The 18,278-nt window shown below is 34.8% G+C and overlaps 2 protein-coding genes across 2 annotated transcripts in view; both read right to left on the bottom strand.

Annotated features, from left to right (window-relative positions):
• Positions 1-5,956: 5,956 nt before the first annotated feature.
• LOC148305878 (uncharacterized) lies at positions 5,957-13,961 on the bottom strand. Its single transcript, XM_088265987.1, has 3 exons — positions 12,060-13,961; positions 9,273-9,466; positions 5,957-5,986 (listed from the first exon to the last, which is right to left on the bottom strand). The coding sequence occupies exons 1-2, from the start codon at positions 12,555-12,557 to the stop codon at positions 9,275-9,277; spliced, it is 690 nt and encodes a 229-aa protein (XP_088122113.1). The 5' UTR covers positions 12,558-13,961; the 3' UTR covers positions 5,957-5,986; positions 9,273-9,274.
• The window catches only part of rhea (Talin_middle and talin-RS domain-containing protein rhea), a 142,521-nt gene continuing 138,064 nt past the window's right edge, over positions 13,822-18,278 (bottom strand). Inside the window, exon 58 of the mRNA XM_088265982.1 lies at positions 13,822-14,139. Within this exon, the coding sequence (XP_088122108.1) occupies positions 14,103-14,139 (37 nt within the window). The 3' untranslated portion in view covers positions 13,822-14,102. The remainder of the gene's footprint in view (positions 14,140-18,278) is intronic.

The following is an 18,278-nucleotide window of genomic DNA, read 5'->3' as shown; positions in this document are numbered from 1 at the left end:
TTTCCTTCGTGTGTAAACGATCAAGATAACACTGTGTTCATATGAAGCAGTGCCCTATGCACCATTGGGGTGCGGATAAGGGTTATATATATATATATATATATAAATATATATATATATATATGTAATAAAATACCTAGGTACCTACCTATACATTTTATTAAGTACTTACAAAAAGTACCTACATAAAACAGTTCTACCACCAGATGCCGCATGCGTCGCTCAGAATAAAACAAAAGACTTCCGATAATATTATTAACTGTCAGAATAAGATAGATAGATAGATAGATAGATATAAAAATTATTATAAAGATAAATTAAGAATAAACTTTAATTACAAAGCAACACATTGTTTATTTTATTATTATACACTTACTTTACATATTATTTACACTTAATTTTCAAAAGGAAAATATTACCACGTTATATATATATATATATATATATATATATATATATATATATATATATATATATATATATATATATATATATATATATATATATATATACATATATATATATATATATATACATAATAGTATTATAATATAAAGTTATTCATTTGCAGCGACGGAATTAAATAATTTGTGAAAAATCGGAGATAAAATCACTAATACATAAACCTTTCTCAGTGTGTGCGTGCATGCCGTGCTTTGTGTATTCGCGCATGTCCTAGCCTGTTTACTGCGCACAGTCATACGCGGTAGTCGTGTCGCTACGCTAGCTATTGCAGCTACTTGCGATGTATTTTTTTCTTGTTTTCAGATACTTACCAGAGCTAATATTACAAAATTGTTACATTCAAACTTCCACTATGATCAATAAAAGAGACATATAGGAATATTCAAATTTTTCCCGTTTTTAAACCACATTTTCATATGGTGTACAAAATACATATCACCAGTGCACGCGGAAGGTTTTAGCACCGTAAGGGAAGGGTTAAGGTGCAGATACTGCTTCCGGGCTTAGTACGGCCAGGTTACATATCGCTCACTCCTTTCAACAACGTTAAAAAACAAAAAACTCGATTATTCAGGAGATCGTTTTTAAAGTTTAAAAATATAATAAAATGTATTAAAAATAAATATCAAGCCACTTATTGAACTTTTTACTGTGCAACAGATCTTTTTAGGTAAAACCTGAATGTTTTTTCTCCATTTGAAAAATATTAAATATATTTAAAAAAATAGTTAAACAATAGCTTTTTTTCAAAATGCAAAAACAGCACTTTCTGCCCTGTAGCGGGTAAATATTAAGTTAAAAATATGCCGCTTTTGCTGGGATATAGTACATTTTTCGGGCATTCTGAAACAGGCACAATTGAAAATTGACGTTTTTTGATATTTGACGTTGTCGAAAGGAGTAAGCGATTTCACGTTTCAAATAAATATGCCAGGTAGGTTTTTAAAAAACTTATATTTATGCATTACTTCAAAACTACCAGCAGTTAGGTACCTATCAACACACACATTATTTAAAATATATATATTTATATATATATAGAGCCTCCGGGCAAGAATGTGTCAACCGACATCTTTGTCAAGGATAATACCATAAGTTGCAAAAAAAAAATAGCTACATGGTTTTACATTGAATTGTACTTAGCAACATTTTGAGTGTGTCTAAAATGATTATTCACACATCTAGAAGTTTTTTTTCATATTATTTTTTGACATCTCAACATAGATGAAGAAGAATATGGAAGTCTGGGCATTTACGGGGCTCACCAAGCGTTAACACATTGTTTGCTGGCAACGCTTAAAAGCGTCTTTTCCACACTGTTGGTAGAGAGAGAGAGCTGTCTATTTGATTACTTTAGGTAGAGCGCGAGAGACGCCTGCAAACATTGTATAGATGGGAATTGGGTGTTGCGGCTACTTGTGATTAGTATACTGAGGGTCGGGCGGCAGACTGCCAGAGTATAATTAGGGTCCTTTTCCATACTGTTGGTAGAGAGCGAGACGCTTGTAAGCGTTCTATATGGTTACTTTTGGTAGAGCGCGAGAGACGCCGAGAAACATTGTACAGATGGGAATTAGGTTTTTCGTTATTTACGAATAGTATACGACCCTAATTATTTTACTAATTGGGGACAGGCGTGATGAAAAAACTACTCTACAATAATCTTTTCTGTAATTGTTCTTTCGATGCGATATAACATCGTCAAATTACATTTCTTTAACAAACTTTACAGTAACCCATAGATACCAGGTCGTAAGCCCTGGGATGCTCATACTTCCATTTCTTTCATATATAAGCGATACATATTTCACATAAAATTGAGACACCTATACCAATGTGTAAAGGCAACTAGCCGTAACTCAAGTTGCGACTGTTTGGCGCAACACGGCTCAAAACATTCTTATAACTCGCCTCTATCATATGCAATCACAGATTTTGCTCCATCTCTTTCCTTTACCGAGATATTCAATATCCAATAACCGCAAAATTGTATTAATCTGATACACGTGTTGGCGAAAAGCATCACTTTAAGTTGACTATAAATGCGTTTATCTCAAAACTACTGTTTTTGACTTGCGGCTATTTGCCTTTGCACATTACATAGTATAAAATATGATATATCATCTGTTAGGTCAGTGATTCCCAAAGTGGTCTATATTGACCCCCAGGGGTCTATGATAACTTGCAAGGGGTCTATGTTTTAATTTGAATTTTGAATATAAATGTATAAAACCTAACATGTGTGGTTCAAAGTGAGTAACACTACATATACCGGCTGTCAAAAATACATTTGAAGTTAATGAATTTGATCAAAATCAATATCAGGTAAGGCAAGGGGTCTACGAGATAAAAGAGTTTGGGAACCTCTGCGTTAGGTGAATAATCCAATAATAAATAATAATACATTGTATTTTTTTTGTCATTACCACATTCTTCCCTCGGGCCCTTCGTAATTACAGATAAATACACAGTTACGGTCGTAATAAAATGCAACAAGTTTTATTATTAAAAATATATGAATATTAGTTTTTTTCTTCTTTTAATGATACACAAATAGTGCATATATTTCCTCAATATTCATGGATATTTTCATTTTGCTTTATCAATAATATTGCATTATAATTCTAGGCGTAATACGACCTCTCGGGGAGTGTGCGGGAACCGTACCGTCTCGGAGTCCCGAAGGAAGAGACGAAAAGAAGATGGAGAGAAATATAAGGATGTATTAACCTGTCCGGGAGTACAGTAATTGATGTCCGACTTTCTTTGGGGAGTGGTTTTTTTTTTACATTAAATGTGTATTTTTTTATGAATGTTTGCAAAGATGGTGCAGTACAAGGGTGGCCAACCCGTTCAAGTATCCATGTGTACATTAAACAGCTGCGGTGACATCACACATGCCTGTTTTACCCATTTAACACGTGCATTGGTCAGTGCAGCATTGTGCGAGTGTGCACACACTACACACCAAGGGTGGCCAACCCGCGGCCCACGGAGCATTCCACATTTTTTCTTTAAGTGTACATAAAACCACCAAAAGAACATTTCACTGTGCGTAGTTCGTATCATATCCCACATTTGGAAGTATTTCAGTATCGTGACAATTTCAAGACCCGTATAATGGCGTCAAGTAGTAAAGACATTGGACCAATGAAGAGAAGAGTAGCAGAAGAACTGAGATGTTATCTGCTTATTTTTTGTATTGCCTAACTCTAATTTAATAAATTTGTTTGATTCTCATTTTCGTTATGTCTTCAAAAAAAATGTGTATATATAAATGTATGTTTACTTTGAATCATAGAAGAAATTTTGTTTTACGGCCCGGTGTAAAATGTCATTTCTAAAATCTGGCCCGGCTACTGAAAAGGTTGGCCACCCATGGTGTAGCATTTAATCATCTCTGCCTACCACTGTGGAGAAGCGGCACAACAGTTAGATCTATGATATTTAATATATATATATTTATTATTTAAAACAAATTAAACCCCTTAAATACAGTTCAGTTCAGACAAAAACGCCCGAGAGGTCAATATCAATAATAGAAATATAAATGCTGTAAGTCATCAATGCGGCCATCCGCAGTGCACCGGTTAGCGCGTATGGCTACCGCGCACGGCGCGACAATAGACAAATCGAGCCTGTCAAACATGGCGCTAGGTTTCCATTGATATTTTTAAAGCACTTGAGATTTCCATTGTCGATTCCATTTCTTAATATATAATATATTTATATCCTTTTCCTCCATCCTCTGGGTGTTGCGCGGGGCGTTGGGCGCAGATTGAGGCGCGTTAGGCGCAGATTGAGGCGCGTTGGGCGCAGATTGAGGCACGCTGGGCGCAGGGCGAGGTAATTTATCCACGTGAAGGAACACTTGATGTTTGGACCTCGGCTTGACAGTGTACTAATCACTATAAGGTTTTTTCAGATTTAATCATACATACATACAAACATATATATATATATATATATATATATATATATATATATATATATATATATATATATATATATATATATATATATATATATATCCCTCTTTATCTTTTGCAAGAATCTGACATACGGCTTGATTCCACATAAAGATCTACAGCTAACACAGGCATTGGCCTTGCGTATAATGAGCTTTCAATCATTATCATATGACCCTCATTGACATCCCAACATAAGTGAAGAAGAACACAAATCTTGGGTATTTACAGGGCCTGTGACCTGCCTCGAGCCGGTCCAAGTGATTCTAAATGGACAAATCCAGATTAGTGAACAAAGATCTGGATTCACTCAAAATATTGCAAATAATATAGTTATCAGATATGTTTTCAGGTCAAATAACTGGTCAAATTCAAATTCACGTTTTCAGGCGTCTCCCTGTATATAAAATGATTCCGGAAGAATCTTACATACGTTTCATGTAGAACTTTAAATAGATTTCGTGAAGCAATGGTAATTTCATGAAGGAAGTTTCATTATTTATAAAAGAGTCACACAACTCAACCATAGATGATGGCGAGAATTCGCACACGTGAAAGAAAGTGTCAATCGATGGATATATATACGACTTTCGAAAATTCGAGTAGTGTGCTTGTCAATCATGGGTAGAATGGAGAACGCTGAACTTAAAACGGACAATGACGGGTCGTATGGCCTGTAAATGCCCAGAATTCTATATTCTTCTTCATCTATAATGAGATATCGTTATAAAAGGATTTGTGATCTGAATTATAAATATATATATATATATATATATACATATATATATATATATATATATATATATATATATATATATATATATATATATATATGTATCTCTTACCCTTATCCGCACCCCAATGGTGCATAGGGCACTGCATCATATAAACGCAGTGTTACCTATATATATATATATATTTATATTTTATTTATATATTTTATTATTAGATTAAAACCAATATTTTTAGCTTTTCCACTTTTTTATTTGACCAGCGACCGGGTTTCGTCGTTACCGACATCATCAGACTGGTCCAGTCTGATGATGTCGGTAACGACGAAACCCGGTCGCTGGTCAAATAAAAAAGTGGAAAAGCTAAAAATATTGGTTTTAATCTAATAATAAATTAAAAATGCAATTCCATCACGAAGTGTCAGTGGATAATATAAATCTATATATATATATATATATATATATATATATATATTTTATCACTGTTTTACTATGAATTAGATGATTCACAATATGGAAATGCCGCAACAGGTAATGCCGTATAATGTTAAAACACAGGTCCACGGATAAAGAGGGATAATTCTATTATACATATATATATATATATATATATATATATATATATATATATATATATATATATATATATATATATATATATATATATATATATATATATATATATATATATATATATATATATATATATATATATATATATATATATATATAAATATGTACATATGATGCTCAAATACTTTGAATACCTAAATCCAATTATTGCTATGTTAGATTCATTTTTGAAATGATGCCCGCCAATATCTGTAACAGAAAAATAAATAAATTAAGTAGTGAAAAATATGTTATTTATTGTTTCGGCATTAACTTTGTGGTAAGACATGTTACAATGATTAAAGAAAACACTTGTTTTTTACCACTTGAGTTTTATTATAGACTACATGTTTCAGAATGTTCAGCATTCACCATTCATGGAAGTTTAACTTCCGAAATATGTAGTCTATAATAAAACTCAAGTGGTAAAAAACAAGTGTTTTCTTCAATCATTCTTTGTAGAATGACATGATTATTTTATTAAAATTAAACGCTTGAATATACCGCTTTAATGAGTTTTATTCATATATACGACTAGTATAAACGACAGATGTTTTCATCTTCTGGTACAAATTAAAACTTAATTTTAATTTGTACCAGAAGATGAAAACATCTGTCGTTTTCGAAGCTAGTCGTAAATAAAAATAAAACTCATAAATTGGTTTATTCAAGTGTTTATTTTAATAAAATAAAAAATATGTTATCAAAAAATATACCGACATCCGGAACATCAGACTAACATCAAACAAATCTATTACATCAGACAATAATATGTATTAACTTTTAAAAACGTCTGAGACATTACTATCTATCATTAGAATCCTAACTGTCCATCAAACCTCCTCCCTCTACCTCCTTCCCTAAACTCCCTTCTTCCTTTGCCCTCCTTATTATCGTCTTTTGTTAATTGGTAATTAATATGTAATTTAATTACCAATTAATTGGTATATTAATATGTAATTTGTTGGTTTATTAATATAATAATTAATTGGTATATTAATATGTAATTTGTTTTTTTTTTAAATGTCAATTTGTAATTTATGTTTTTTAAATGTTCAAGTACTATCTACCCTCTGATTGCAAACGGCTATATATGGTATCAAACGTTTTGATCAATATCACTAGTCCGTCTTTGGTCGGTTGGAAGATATTGCTTTTTAGCAATAAGCCCGCCAATGTACTTTTTATTTTCTGTACATGAAGTTTAAAATGTGTAAGACGGAGGATATCGTGAGGCGGGGACGACAACGAAGGCGATACGGGAAGGAACATATAAACAGAATGTCAGAAGACAGACTTCCACGTATCGCCCTCCAAGGCAACCCTGAAGGACGCAGACCCCCAGGCAGACCTCCGAAAAGGTGGAAAGCCAGCTGGGAGTCAACATCCCAAGAGCGACATGCGGAGGCACAAACAGATCCCTAGGATCTACAAAAAGAAGAAGAATAAGAAAAAAAAAAAAAAATATATATATATATATATATATATATATATATATATATATATATATATATATATATATATATATATAAATTAAACACTTGATAAGACCACTTTTTAGTTTATTAACACATTGTGTACGGTGTGCACATATTTGTGCGTTTCAGAAACCTTGTGTGGTGGCGGGGTGCACATTTTTGTGCATTTCGGCTACCTTCAATTTGGTATACAAAAAACACGTCATAAACTTCTAATCTCTCGGCCTTTTTGCTTTTGTTGTGTAGTGGATAGATGTCGTTGTAATATAACAAAATAATACTCATATTTACTGGTTCAAAACATAGCTAATGGTCGTAATCTGTTTCGAAGGAAATGTTACAAATTAACTTTAAACAATGGATACAGACGGTGCGTTTTTTTCTTTGTCCTAAAATGAAATAAAATACAAAGATCATTGTCCTTTACTTAAGTCGGCAGTTGGTACTTACAAAGCAATAAACGCGTGTGGGGAAAGGCCATAAATCATTTTTTATTGGCAGATTTTGAGTTTTCGGCGGTTGTTAAACTGTGTTGTTATTTTCTAATATTTTATTAGTGTTTTTAACATGTTTTTTTACTTTTGTGATTTGTGGACTAACATGATTTTATTTTGAGACGTTAGAGACCATTTAACCGTTTTCGTATTGTTTTCGAGTTCAGCCTCAGAGCATTCTTGTATTATAATAAAACAGCTGTCTAATGTCGCCCGCCTCAAGATACAGTTTTATCAAAACATTGCCGTAACTAATGTGTTAACACATTGTAGTCACATCCTCGGAGGACCTCTACTGGACTCCGAGAAGGTGAAGCTCCTACCACCAAGACATGATGTGAGCTACATGACTCATGTAGGTCTTGAGAGAGAGTTTTCCTTTGTATTGATTTATTATATCGCTCACTCCTTTCAACAACGTCATACATCAAAAAACTTTTCAGGAGATTGTTTTTAAGGTTTAAAAACATAATGAAATGTATTAAAAATAAATATCAAGCCACTTATTGACCTTTTTACTGTGCAACAGATCTTTTTAGGTAAAACCTGAATGTTTTTACTCCATTTGAAAAATATTTAGCATATTTAAAAAAAAAAATTAAACAATACCCTTTCTTCAAAATTCAAAAACAACACTTTCTGCCATGTAGCGGGTAAATATTAAGTTAAAAATATGCCGCTTTTGCTGGGATATAGTACATTTTCTGGGCATTCTGAAAACATGTACAGCTGAAAATTGATGATTTTTGATATATTGCTCACTCAAATATAAATTATACTAATCATTCAAATTTCATTTCAAATATAAATTATACTAATATACCATTTATTATATAACATTAAACCACGAGTGTAAGTCCCTCTCCGAGCACAAGAGCTCAGTCTCTTTTTTGGAGGGACACAGCGAATCGAAATATGAAAGTTTTCCATATCGTAGTCATACAGGAGAAAGTGACCGAGTGCATTGTTTTACAAAACCGTGATCGTTGACTATTTGATATCTTACTAGCTTAATATTGCCCTGAAAAACATCCCAAAGGATTTTAAACTTGGAAGTACAATATATTGACTTGTTAAAAACGACTAACTGCATAGGTTTTTATTTTCTTGCCAAGTAATTTGAACCCCTTATCCGCACCCTATGGTGCATAGGGCACTGCATCATATAAACGCAGTGTTATCTTGATCATTAACATATGAAGGAAAGGTGATCAGCCCTCCGCTTAGGTACCAGTCCAGGGTTATATTGAATAAATATTACAGCGAAAAAATCACTTAAATGTATTTGACCCCCCCTGGGAATCGAACCCAGGACCCCCAGAATGTTGCCGAGCGTGCTGACCATTACACTACGGAGGCGGCCAAGTAATAGTGACTTAAATGGTCCTCCTGGACATTTTACATTTTGGTAGTTGGTCACTTTCTCCTGTACGACTACGATATGTATAAATGTTTCAAATGTATTATGTTATAAATAAAAATGTAAATATATTGAATAAAAAAAATAAATAAATAAAAAATCACCTTTAGAACTTGAGGTCCTCCGTAAAGTCCACCCCCTTGGAGCTGGAGTCGGGGTTGATGCGGAATGCAGCGCTGCCCTTGTCCGGGTGCTTGCTCAGGTACTTCTCCCTCGCCTCCTTCGCCATGCTCTGCAGCTCCAGGCGGCACGCCTTCACCTTCTCCCAGTCCGCGTCCTTCTTGGACAAGCGCGCCGCCTGCAACGCCGCAGCAAACCGTCAAGCCGCCACTCCGAGACCACCAGGCGATGACTACACGACGGCAACATCTCTACTGCGCTTCATACTTGAAGTGCAGGACAGATCTTACCTTCTTCTACTACTACTACCATCACATCGTTTCTACGCAGGATGGAACGCCACACTCTTCTGTCCTGACATACAATCCTCGCTTCCTTCACATCCATACATCGCTCACTCCTTTCAAGAACGTCATAAATCAAAAATTGTCAATTTTCAGTTGTGCATGTTTTCGGAATGCCCAGAAAATGTACTATATCCCAGCAAGAGAGGCATATTTTTAACTTAATATTTACCCGCTGCAGGGCAGAAAGTGTTGTTTTTGCATTTTTAAGAAAAGGTTGTTTGTTTGTACTGTTTAATTATTTTTTGAAATATACTAAATATTTTTCAAGTGGAAAAAAAAACCTTCAGGTTTTACCTAAAAAGATCTGTTGCACAGTAAAAAGTTCAATAAGTGGCTTGATATTTATTTTTAATACATTGTATTATATTTTTAAACTTTAAAAACGTTCCCCTGAAAAATCAAGTTTTTTGATTTATGACGTTCTTGAAAGGAGTGAGCGACATCTAGTCATACATGCCCTCTGATTACGCAGACTTTTGACACCGCCAGATTTTAGGTTCTGATTGATCTGATCGTGCCAAGTCTTTTTCAGTCTCCTCGTTCTGTTTTTCCGCTCACATTCGCCACATATATTTTCTTATTCGTTCTCTTGTTATCCCAATCACAATTAATACAAAATTTCATAGTTTAACCGGATCCACGCGGCTCGCATAACCGTATGTGTTTTAACAAAACATGCCCCATACGCATCTGACATAAGCGTTTGTGTTTTTACGTTGCTCCAAGTTTTGAACCTCAGTTCAACTTGGAGGGATTTTTTCATGGTGTGGAACTTTGGATAAAATAATACGTCAATCCTCGGTCTTACGACATCTGTTGAAATATCTGACTAATAATTTGTAACATCACAAGGATAAATAAAAGAACAGATCCCTGATTTTTCTTGCGGTCGGTAATTAGTCCGCGCCATAATCATGCCCTATATCTGTCTCACTCTCGACGCTACGCATCGCCAGTGGGTAAGAGTGACACACGATGCGTGCTTTGATTTATTTATGTTACGATCTTATTTGTTTATATTACAATATATTTCAAGAATAATGTAACACAAGTGTATTATAGAGTACCAAAAAGGCATAATGAATCCCATTGAACGTTTTTGTTTAGGAAAATAAATCGTTTCTTAACTAAATACATGATAAAAGTAATCATTTTAAAAACCGGTGCGTACGGGCGTCTCTCAGGAACAAAGTTGACGCGGTTAAAAGGTTAAATGCGTTTAGCTTTATCATTTTAGAAATGATGACCTTGATTCTAGTATTAGGTTCAGAAAGAAGGCTGGATACTTGGGGTGGGCAGTTGGATTCCTGCCCGTGTTAAGCTATTTATAAAGTACTCCTTCTCTGCTGTGTGCGGACACTGAAAGAACATATGGTTTGCATCCCCTATATCTTGTCCACATTCACAATGTGGGGAATGTTACGGTAAGTACACATTTTCTCTCATACATATCGCTCACTCCTTTCAAGAACGTCATAAATCAAAAATCGTCAATTTTCAGCTGTGCACGTTTTCAGAATGCCCAGAAAATGTACTATATCCCAGCAAAAGCGGCATATTTTTAACTTAATATTTAACCGCTACAGAGCAGAAAGTGTTGTTTTTTCATTTTGAAGAAAATGTATTGTTTAATTATTTTTTTCAATAAACTAAATATTTTTCAAATGGAGAAAAAAACTTCAGATTTTACCTAAAAAGATCTGTTGCACAGTAAAAAGTTCAGTAAGTGGCTTGATATATATTTTTAATACATTGTATTATATTTTTAAACTTTAAAAACGTTCTCCTGAAAAATCAAGTATTTTGATTTATGACGTTCTTGAAAGGAGTGAGCGATATGTGTTCATTTGCTAGAGATCTACACTAAATATTATGTAATAATCTTTATGTTTATGTGGTCAACTATAATTAGCTTGTGTAATGTTTTGTCATACATATCGTAGTCATACAGGAGAAAGTGACCAAGTGCATTGTTTTACAAAAACGTGATCATTGACTATTTGATATCTTACTAGCTTAATATTGCCCTGAAAAACATCCCAAAGGATTTTAAACTTGGAAGTATAATATATTGACTTGGTAAAAATGACTAACTGCGTTGATGTTTATTTTGTTGCCAAGCAAAAGTGACTTAAATGGCCCTCCTGGACATTTTACGTTTTGGTAGTTGGTCACTTTCTTCTGTACGACTACTGTATGTTACTATTGTTAACTCAAATAAAAAAAATATATACAAAGGAATGTGGTTATGTGGATATATGGCTGACATAAATTCTAGGCTAAAAGTTGAGTGTTAAAAACTGAGTCAAAAAACCTAGCAATCTTTTAGTGATAATCTTCCACAGCATTGAAGCGCCCTTGAGGTAGTATTTTACGAAAATGGCGCTATTTAAGTTATCCAGATTTATTATTATTAAAGGTTACCTTCAAAAGCTTCTGTCTATTGGAATTTTGCTCCCTGATTTCCGGCGTGATCCAAGGCTGAGTGAGGTCCACCAGGCCGTCGGGGGGCTTGATGGGGGGCTTCTTGGGCGCGCTCCGGTGCGGCTTCATATTGGCGTAGGGCTTCGGCCGCATGCCCGGGTTGGGCAGCAGCGGGCGCGGGAAGGGCGGCCGCGGGAACGGCGGCCGCTGCATGAACGGCGGCGGGTAGCGCGGGAAGGGCGGCATCCCGCGGAAGGGCGGGCCCATCGGCGGCCCCATGGGCGGCCCCATCGGCCGGAACATCGGCCCGCGCGGCGGGAAGCGCGGCGGCTGCGGGAAGCCCATGTACGGGCCGGGGGCCGGGCCGAAGGCGTCCCGCAACATGGCGGGCGGCCCGTAGCGCCCGAAGCCTCCCGGGCCCTTGCCGTTTGGCTTGAACTTCTTCGGCCGCATCTTCTCGCCGTTGTGGCGCCGCTTCGCACCGTTCGGCACAGCCATGGTGAAAACGGCAATATGTCGAGTCCTCTTTCCGTCAAATTATCAACTTTTGGCAAAACAACGCGGTCGGTGTTGCCGCATGCACTATTTATTATGCCGAAGGCCAAAAAGTGCGGTCATACCTAGTCAGTGAATGGAAATAAAACAGTACTTGTTTAAAACTGAAAAAAACGGGGCCTGTTGTTCCGGGTATGTAAAATAAATAACATATTTATACTACCAATTATTCACTATTTTTTTCTAAATTAATATAACGGTACAAAAATAATATTCCTTTGAAATAACATTTTCTAAGTAGCCACTTTTATTACAAAATAATTTATTTTTAATGTTACTCGTGTTGTGTATACAAAATAAATACTTGGATGGAATTTAGTTACCACGAAATAAAACGTTCTTCTGAATTTTAAATTCATTATATTGAGGATACGTATATACCGACTTTAAAAATAAAGCTATGGCTTATGTTACACCGTTTATCATGTTGCTACTTAGGGTATAAGCTATCTTTATAAGTTTTACAGTCTATTTCTATGTGTGAGTGTGTTTACTTTTTTGATCAAAGTTCATTCGTTCATTCATTTATTCATATCCATCCCTTATGTGGAGCATATGGAGTCCAAAAACTGCCTCTAAGCTTTTTGTAGGCTGCCAACCCCCTTGTGAGTTTTCAAATCAGGTCCGCGTCCCGAAGTTTAGACGAGAACTGCCGATGAATTGTTACCAGCGAACGTGCTGAGCAACGGCAACTTTATGCTTTAAAAAGAGGTAAGCTTGATGGCGGGAGGTTTGCGAGGTTCTTCATTTTCTTCTGACCCTTAACCGCTCTCTATGATGTATAGGGCACTGCATCTTATTGACGTAGTGTTATCTTGATCTTTACTTACATGTAAGCAAGGTGATTAATCCTGCGCGTCAGGTCCAGGGTAATATTTAAAATATATAAGTGCGAAAACCTCCTCCTCTGGGAATGCAATTCGTGACATCTAACACGGTACCTAAACGCGCTAACAATTGCGATACGGAGGAAGACAAAACATGTGATGTTAGTATTTAATAATTAAAGTTTATTTGATTTCATTTTTCAGTGAATTTTTTTAGACACACTCACTCGCGATGATGATAACAATTATGATTTTCAACTACCTACATAGTAAATTCGGTTGCAATAAAACAACTGGGGTACCTACCTTCTTCACAAAATTCGCAGTGCCAAAATTATCCAAATAAATAAAATTCGGGGTAGGTTGTACAAAAAATTCTATTTAAAAAAATTATTTTATTTGTTACAATTTGATAGGTATAATTTACAAAATTTGCTCTGTTAAAAAAATATGGAAAGTAAAATTATGAAAGAAAATGTTAAACTAACAATAATTGTAAGTATATGTATAAAATAAATGTCGAAAAGGGGGATTATTTGTTTGTTTTATTTTTATTTTTTTTTGTTAATATTTTATTATTTAAGAAAAACACTATTAAAGAATACGCTTCTTGGGTTAGACCAAAGTAAAAATAAAAATATTCATTTCAGGGCAGAAGTCGTCAAGCTATGTTTGATAAAGTCGTCTTCCATATTTTCCTGTAAAAAAAATACAAAAATATAAGTAAACAAGCTCATTTAATGCTGTATTTGAATATATTTATAATAAACTGAAGAAGTTGTGGTGTTTTATAATTTATAACAGGGGTTACCAATCTTTTTCAGCCCGCGGCGCACTTACAAGTTTAATATTTTGTCACAGCGCCCTATTTAAGTAAGCTCTTTGGGATAGATAGTGTGACTTTATATATCGCTCACTCCTTTCAAGAACGTCATAAATAAAAAAACTTGATTTTCCAGGAGAATGTTTTTAAAGTTTAAAAATTTAACACAATGTATTAAAATAAATATCAAGCCACTTATTGAACTTTTTACTGTGCAACAGATCTTTTTAGGTAAAACCTGAAGGTTTTTTCTCCATTTGAAAAATATTTAGTTTATTTAAAAAAATAAATAAAGAATACGTTTTACGTATTAAAATTCAAAAACAACATTTTCTGCCCTGTAGCGAGGAAATATTAAGCTAAAAATATGCCTCTTTTGCTGGGATTATAGTACATTTTCTGGGCATTCCGAAAACATGCTCAACTGAAAATTGACAATTTTTGATTTATGACGTTCTTGAAAGGAGTGAGTGATATGTATTATAGTCGAAAGAAATAGGTACCTACAATAATAGTAGTTGGGTAGAAAGATGCTAGCTCTCAAAAAAGAAATTGTTGCTTTATAGGTACCCCAGAATATTTGTGGTTTCGGATAATGATAAGAGAATCGACTCGGCGCCCCTCTTTACACTTTGGGAAACCCTGAGCTAAAATATAATATAAGCAATCTTTAACGTATATCATGGATTCAGTGGCAAGACTTAAATGCTAATGGGCAGAACATGTCGCAAGACAGGACCCCACAAGATGGACTCCTAAAATTTTGAAATGGAGACCTTTGGGATAGTAAAAAGACCTGTATGACTGTGCCATGATATGATCATATTGTATTACCTTTGTAAGCTCGGTTTTTTCTTTTCGTTATGTCATCACATATAGAGTTACACTCACCTTCAAAGTCACATCACTTAGTATAATATTTTGAGATTTTCTTTGTAAGTTCTTTGTGCCTTGGCTTCGATTATGGATTGTGGTGTATACTAAATGATAATTTTATATGGATAGGGCCAGCGGTGGGATTCAAAATTTTCACGAACCAGTTCGCCCTTTAGGTACTACCTCTACCCCCCCCCCCCCTATAAAATATAACTAACTAATTAACCAACCATCACGCCGCTTCTTTCTTTTGAGATCCTCTCTCTGCCTCTAGCACTAAATCTATCTTATTCTTTACTTTTTAATGAGTTTAACAGAAGTTAAACTACATAGAACATTTTTAATTAATGTTTTACTCAGTTACTTGCTTACATTACTTATTTACTAAGTAAAACATTAGTTAAAAATGGATAGATTTTACCACAAAGTGACTGCCAAATCAATTAATGTAAGTACATAGAACATAGTTAAAGAACATAGAAATAACGCACAATAGAAATTCCGCACGAGCAATTTTTTTCTAGATTTTTTAACTAACTAACTAACCATCACTCTGCTTCTCCGCAGGGGTAGGCAGAGAGAATCGAAAGCCACACCACTCTGTCTTTGCAAACATTCTTCGCCTCTTCATTCATGCATCTCCTCATACATACTGGACGATTATTACGACTCCTGACCCGGCCGGTTTCAAGTATTTGACATACCTGATTGTGCCAGGTTTTCCTCTGCTTCTTTTTCCAACTATATTCGCCTCATAAATTTGTTTAACCGTTCTTTCCTCACTCATACGTTCCGCATGCCCAAACCATCTCAACATACCTTTCTTAATTTTATCGATAATCTATAAAATGTAGTTATTACATTTATTCATTTATTTGTTTTTTACTCTCCACATAAACAGAACATTCACATAACAACTGAGAATGCTCCGATACATAATCTTAATCGGAAATTGTGTGACAACAAAGAGTTAGGACCGGTTTGGCGAACTCTAAAGGTGGAGACTGACCGGAGCATTTAGTCGTAACATAATGTCGTAACATCGCTCGCGGCGTGCATCAGCGAGCATCCGATACTATAGATAGAGCGCTCGGCTCGCTGTACTGACTGAATGCTCACATCGTACAGTCAAATCGTACAAAATGCTCCGGTCAGTCTCCACCTTAAATATTTTAGGCACAAGTGCCTAAACAAGTGCCTAGAACAAGTTCTAGCAAACTGGCTGACTCCTACCCCTGGATAGGGCAGAGGATATGGCCAGGGTACAAGAGGAAGATTCACGCCAGTTATTTTTTGCAAGAAACTTTTGTTATAAGGTCATTTGCGTGAATTATACCAGTAATCCAACAATACCTTGGTTTATGCAAACTTGACAACATGAATTTATGTCAAATTATTATTAATCTATCACCATTCTGTTATACTAGTGAATTATATACAATTATTTATTGTTTCGGCATTAACTTTGTGGTAAGACATGTCACAATGATTAAATAAAACACTTGTTTTAATAGATTTATATTATCCACTGACACTTCGTGATGGAATTGCATTTTTAATTTATTATTAGATTAAAACCAATATTTTTAGCTTTTCCACTTTTTTATTTGACCAGCGACCGGGTTTTGTCGTTTCGACTTGTTTTATACCACTTGATTCAGGTCTGTATAGTAACAGACCTGAATGATATATTATTGTACAGACCTGAATGATGGAAGTTTAACTTCAGAAACGTGAAGTCTATAATAAAACTCAAGTGGTAAAAAACAAGTGTTTTCTTTAATCATTGTAATTATATACAATATACATATATATATATATATATATATATATATATATATATATATATATATATATATATATATATATATATATGTATATTGATGTGAAACTGCCAAATTATCCTAACCATTCACATTATTTTGAATGTGTTAAATATTGTGATTTGTTCCACTTGGGAGTTGTTTCAATCAGAATCTCTTTTATTATTTATCGATTCGTCGCTTAATTTGTAGAACTCCATTTCAATTCACGTATTAACTTTTATATCAAACACAGATTTTTTTTGTCTGTCCGCCTCTGTGGTGTAATGGTCAGCGTGTTTAGCTACCGTGCTGGAGGTCCCGGGTTCCATTCCCAGGGGGGTAAAAAAAAATATTTATGATTTTACACTGTAATATTTATTTAACATTACCCTGGACTGGTTTCCTGAAGCGCAAGAGTGATCACCTTGCCTTCATGAAAGTAATGATCGAGATAACACTGCGTCAATACGATGCAGTGCCCTATGCACCATTAGGTGCGGATAAGGGTTAGAAGAAGAAGTTGTATTTTATTAAAAAAACACATAAAATTAATACTGTGACAGATGTTTCGCCTAGTTATGGCATTTTCAAACGAAAGTAGAATATTCGTTTGAAAATGCCATAACTAGGCGAAACAGTTCTCACAATATTAATTTTTATGTCTTTTTTAACAATAAAACAATTTTTTTTAACACTTATACGCACCCAATGGCGCATAGGGCACTGCATCGTATTGACGCAGTGTTATCTTGATCGTTATGATCGACATGAAGAAAAGGTGATCGGCCCTCCGCTTCGGGTACCAGTCCAGGGTATTATGAAATAAATATTTGACTGATAATTACCAATATTTATTTTCAGCCCCCCCTGGGAATCGAATCCGGGATCTCCGGCACGGTAGCTAAACACGATAACCACTACACCACGGAGGCGGACATTTTGTCTTTTGAAACAATAAAACAAAACTTAGTAGACTCGAAAAATCTGCGTTTGATTTAAAAATTAGTACATAAATATAATTTTTTCTTTACAACATTTTGAGTGTGTCCAAAGATATATAAGAGTTTATGCTTAATAAAAAGCTTCTTTACATCTCACCAATAGATGTCTCTAGTGAAGTTCTAGTGATTCATGAACAAGGTTTCTAAATTGGTTCATATATATGGAGCTTCCAAGAATTTGAGAGTGTGGTTGTCAATAATGGGTAGAATTGGTGAATGTTACACGTGTGTAAAGTGATCACTTAAACCAGCCTATGACGGTCGTAAGCCCCGTAAATGCCCAGACTTCCATATTCTTCTTCATCTTTGATGAGATGTCAAAAAATAATTTT

Source organism: Brachycentrus maculatus, unplaced genomic scaffold (assembly GCF_059751285.1).
Source record: "Brachycentrus maculatus isolate JH-2025_06_01 unplaced genomic scaffold, ASM5975128v1 h1tg000259l, whole genome shotgun sequence".
Classification (NCBI taxonomy): domain Eukaryota; kingdom Metazoa; phylum Arthropoda; class Insecta; order Trichoptera; family Brachycentridae; genus Brachycentrus; species Brachycentrus maculatus.
The sequence above is the reverse complement of the archived record's forward strand: the minus strand, read 5'-3'. Positions and strand labels throughout refer to the sequence as shown.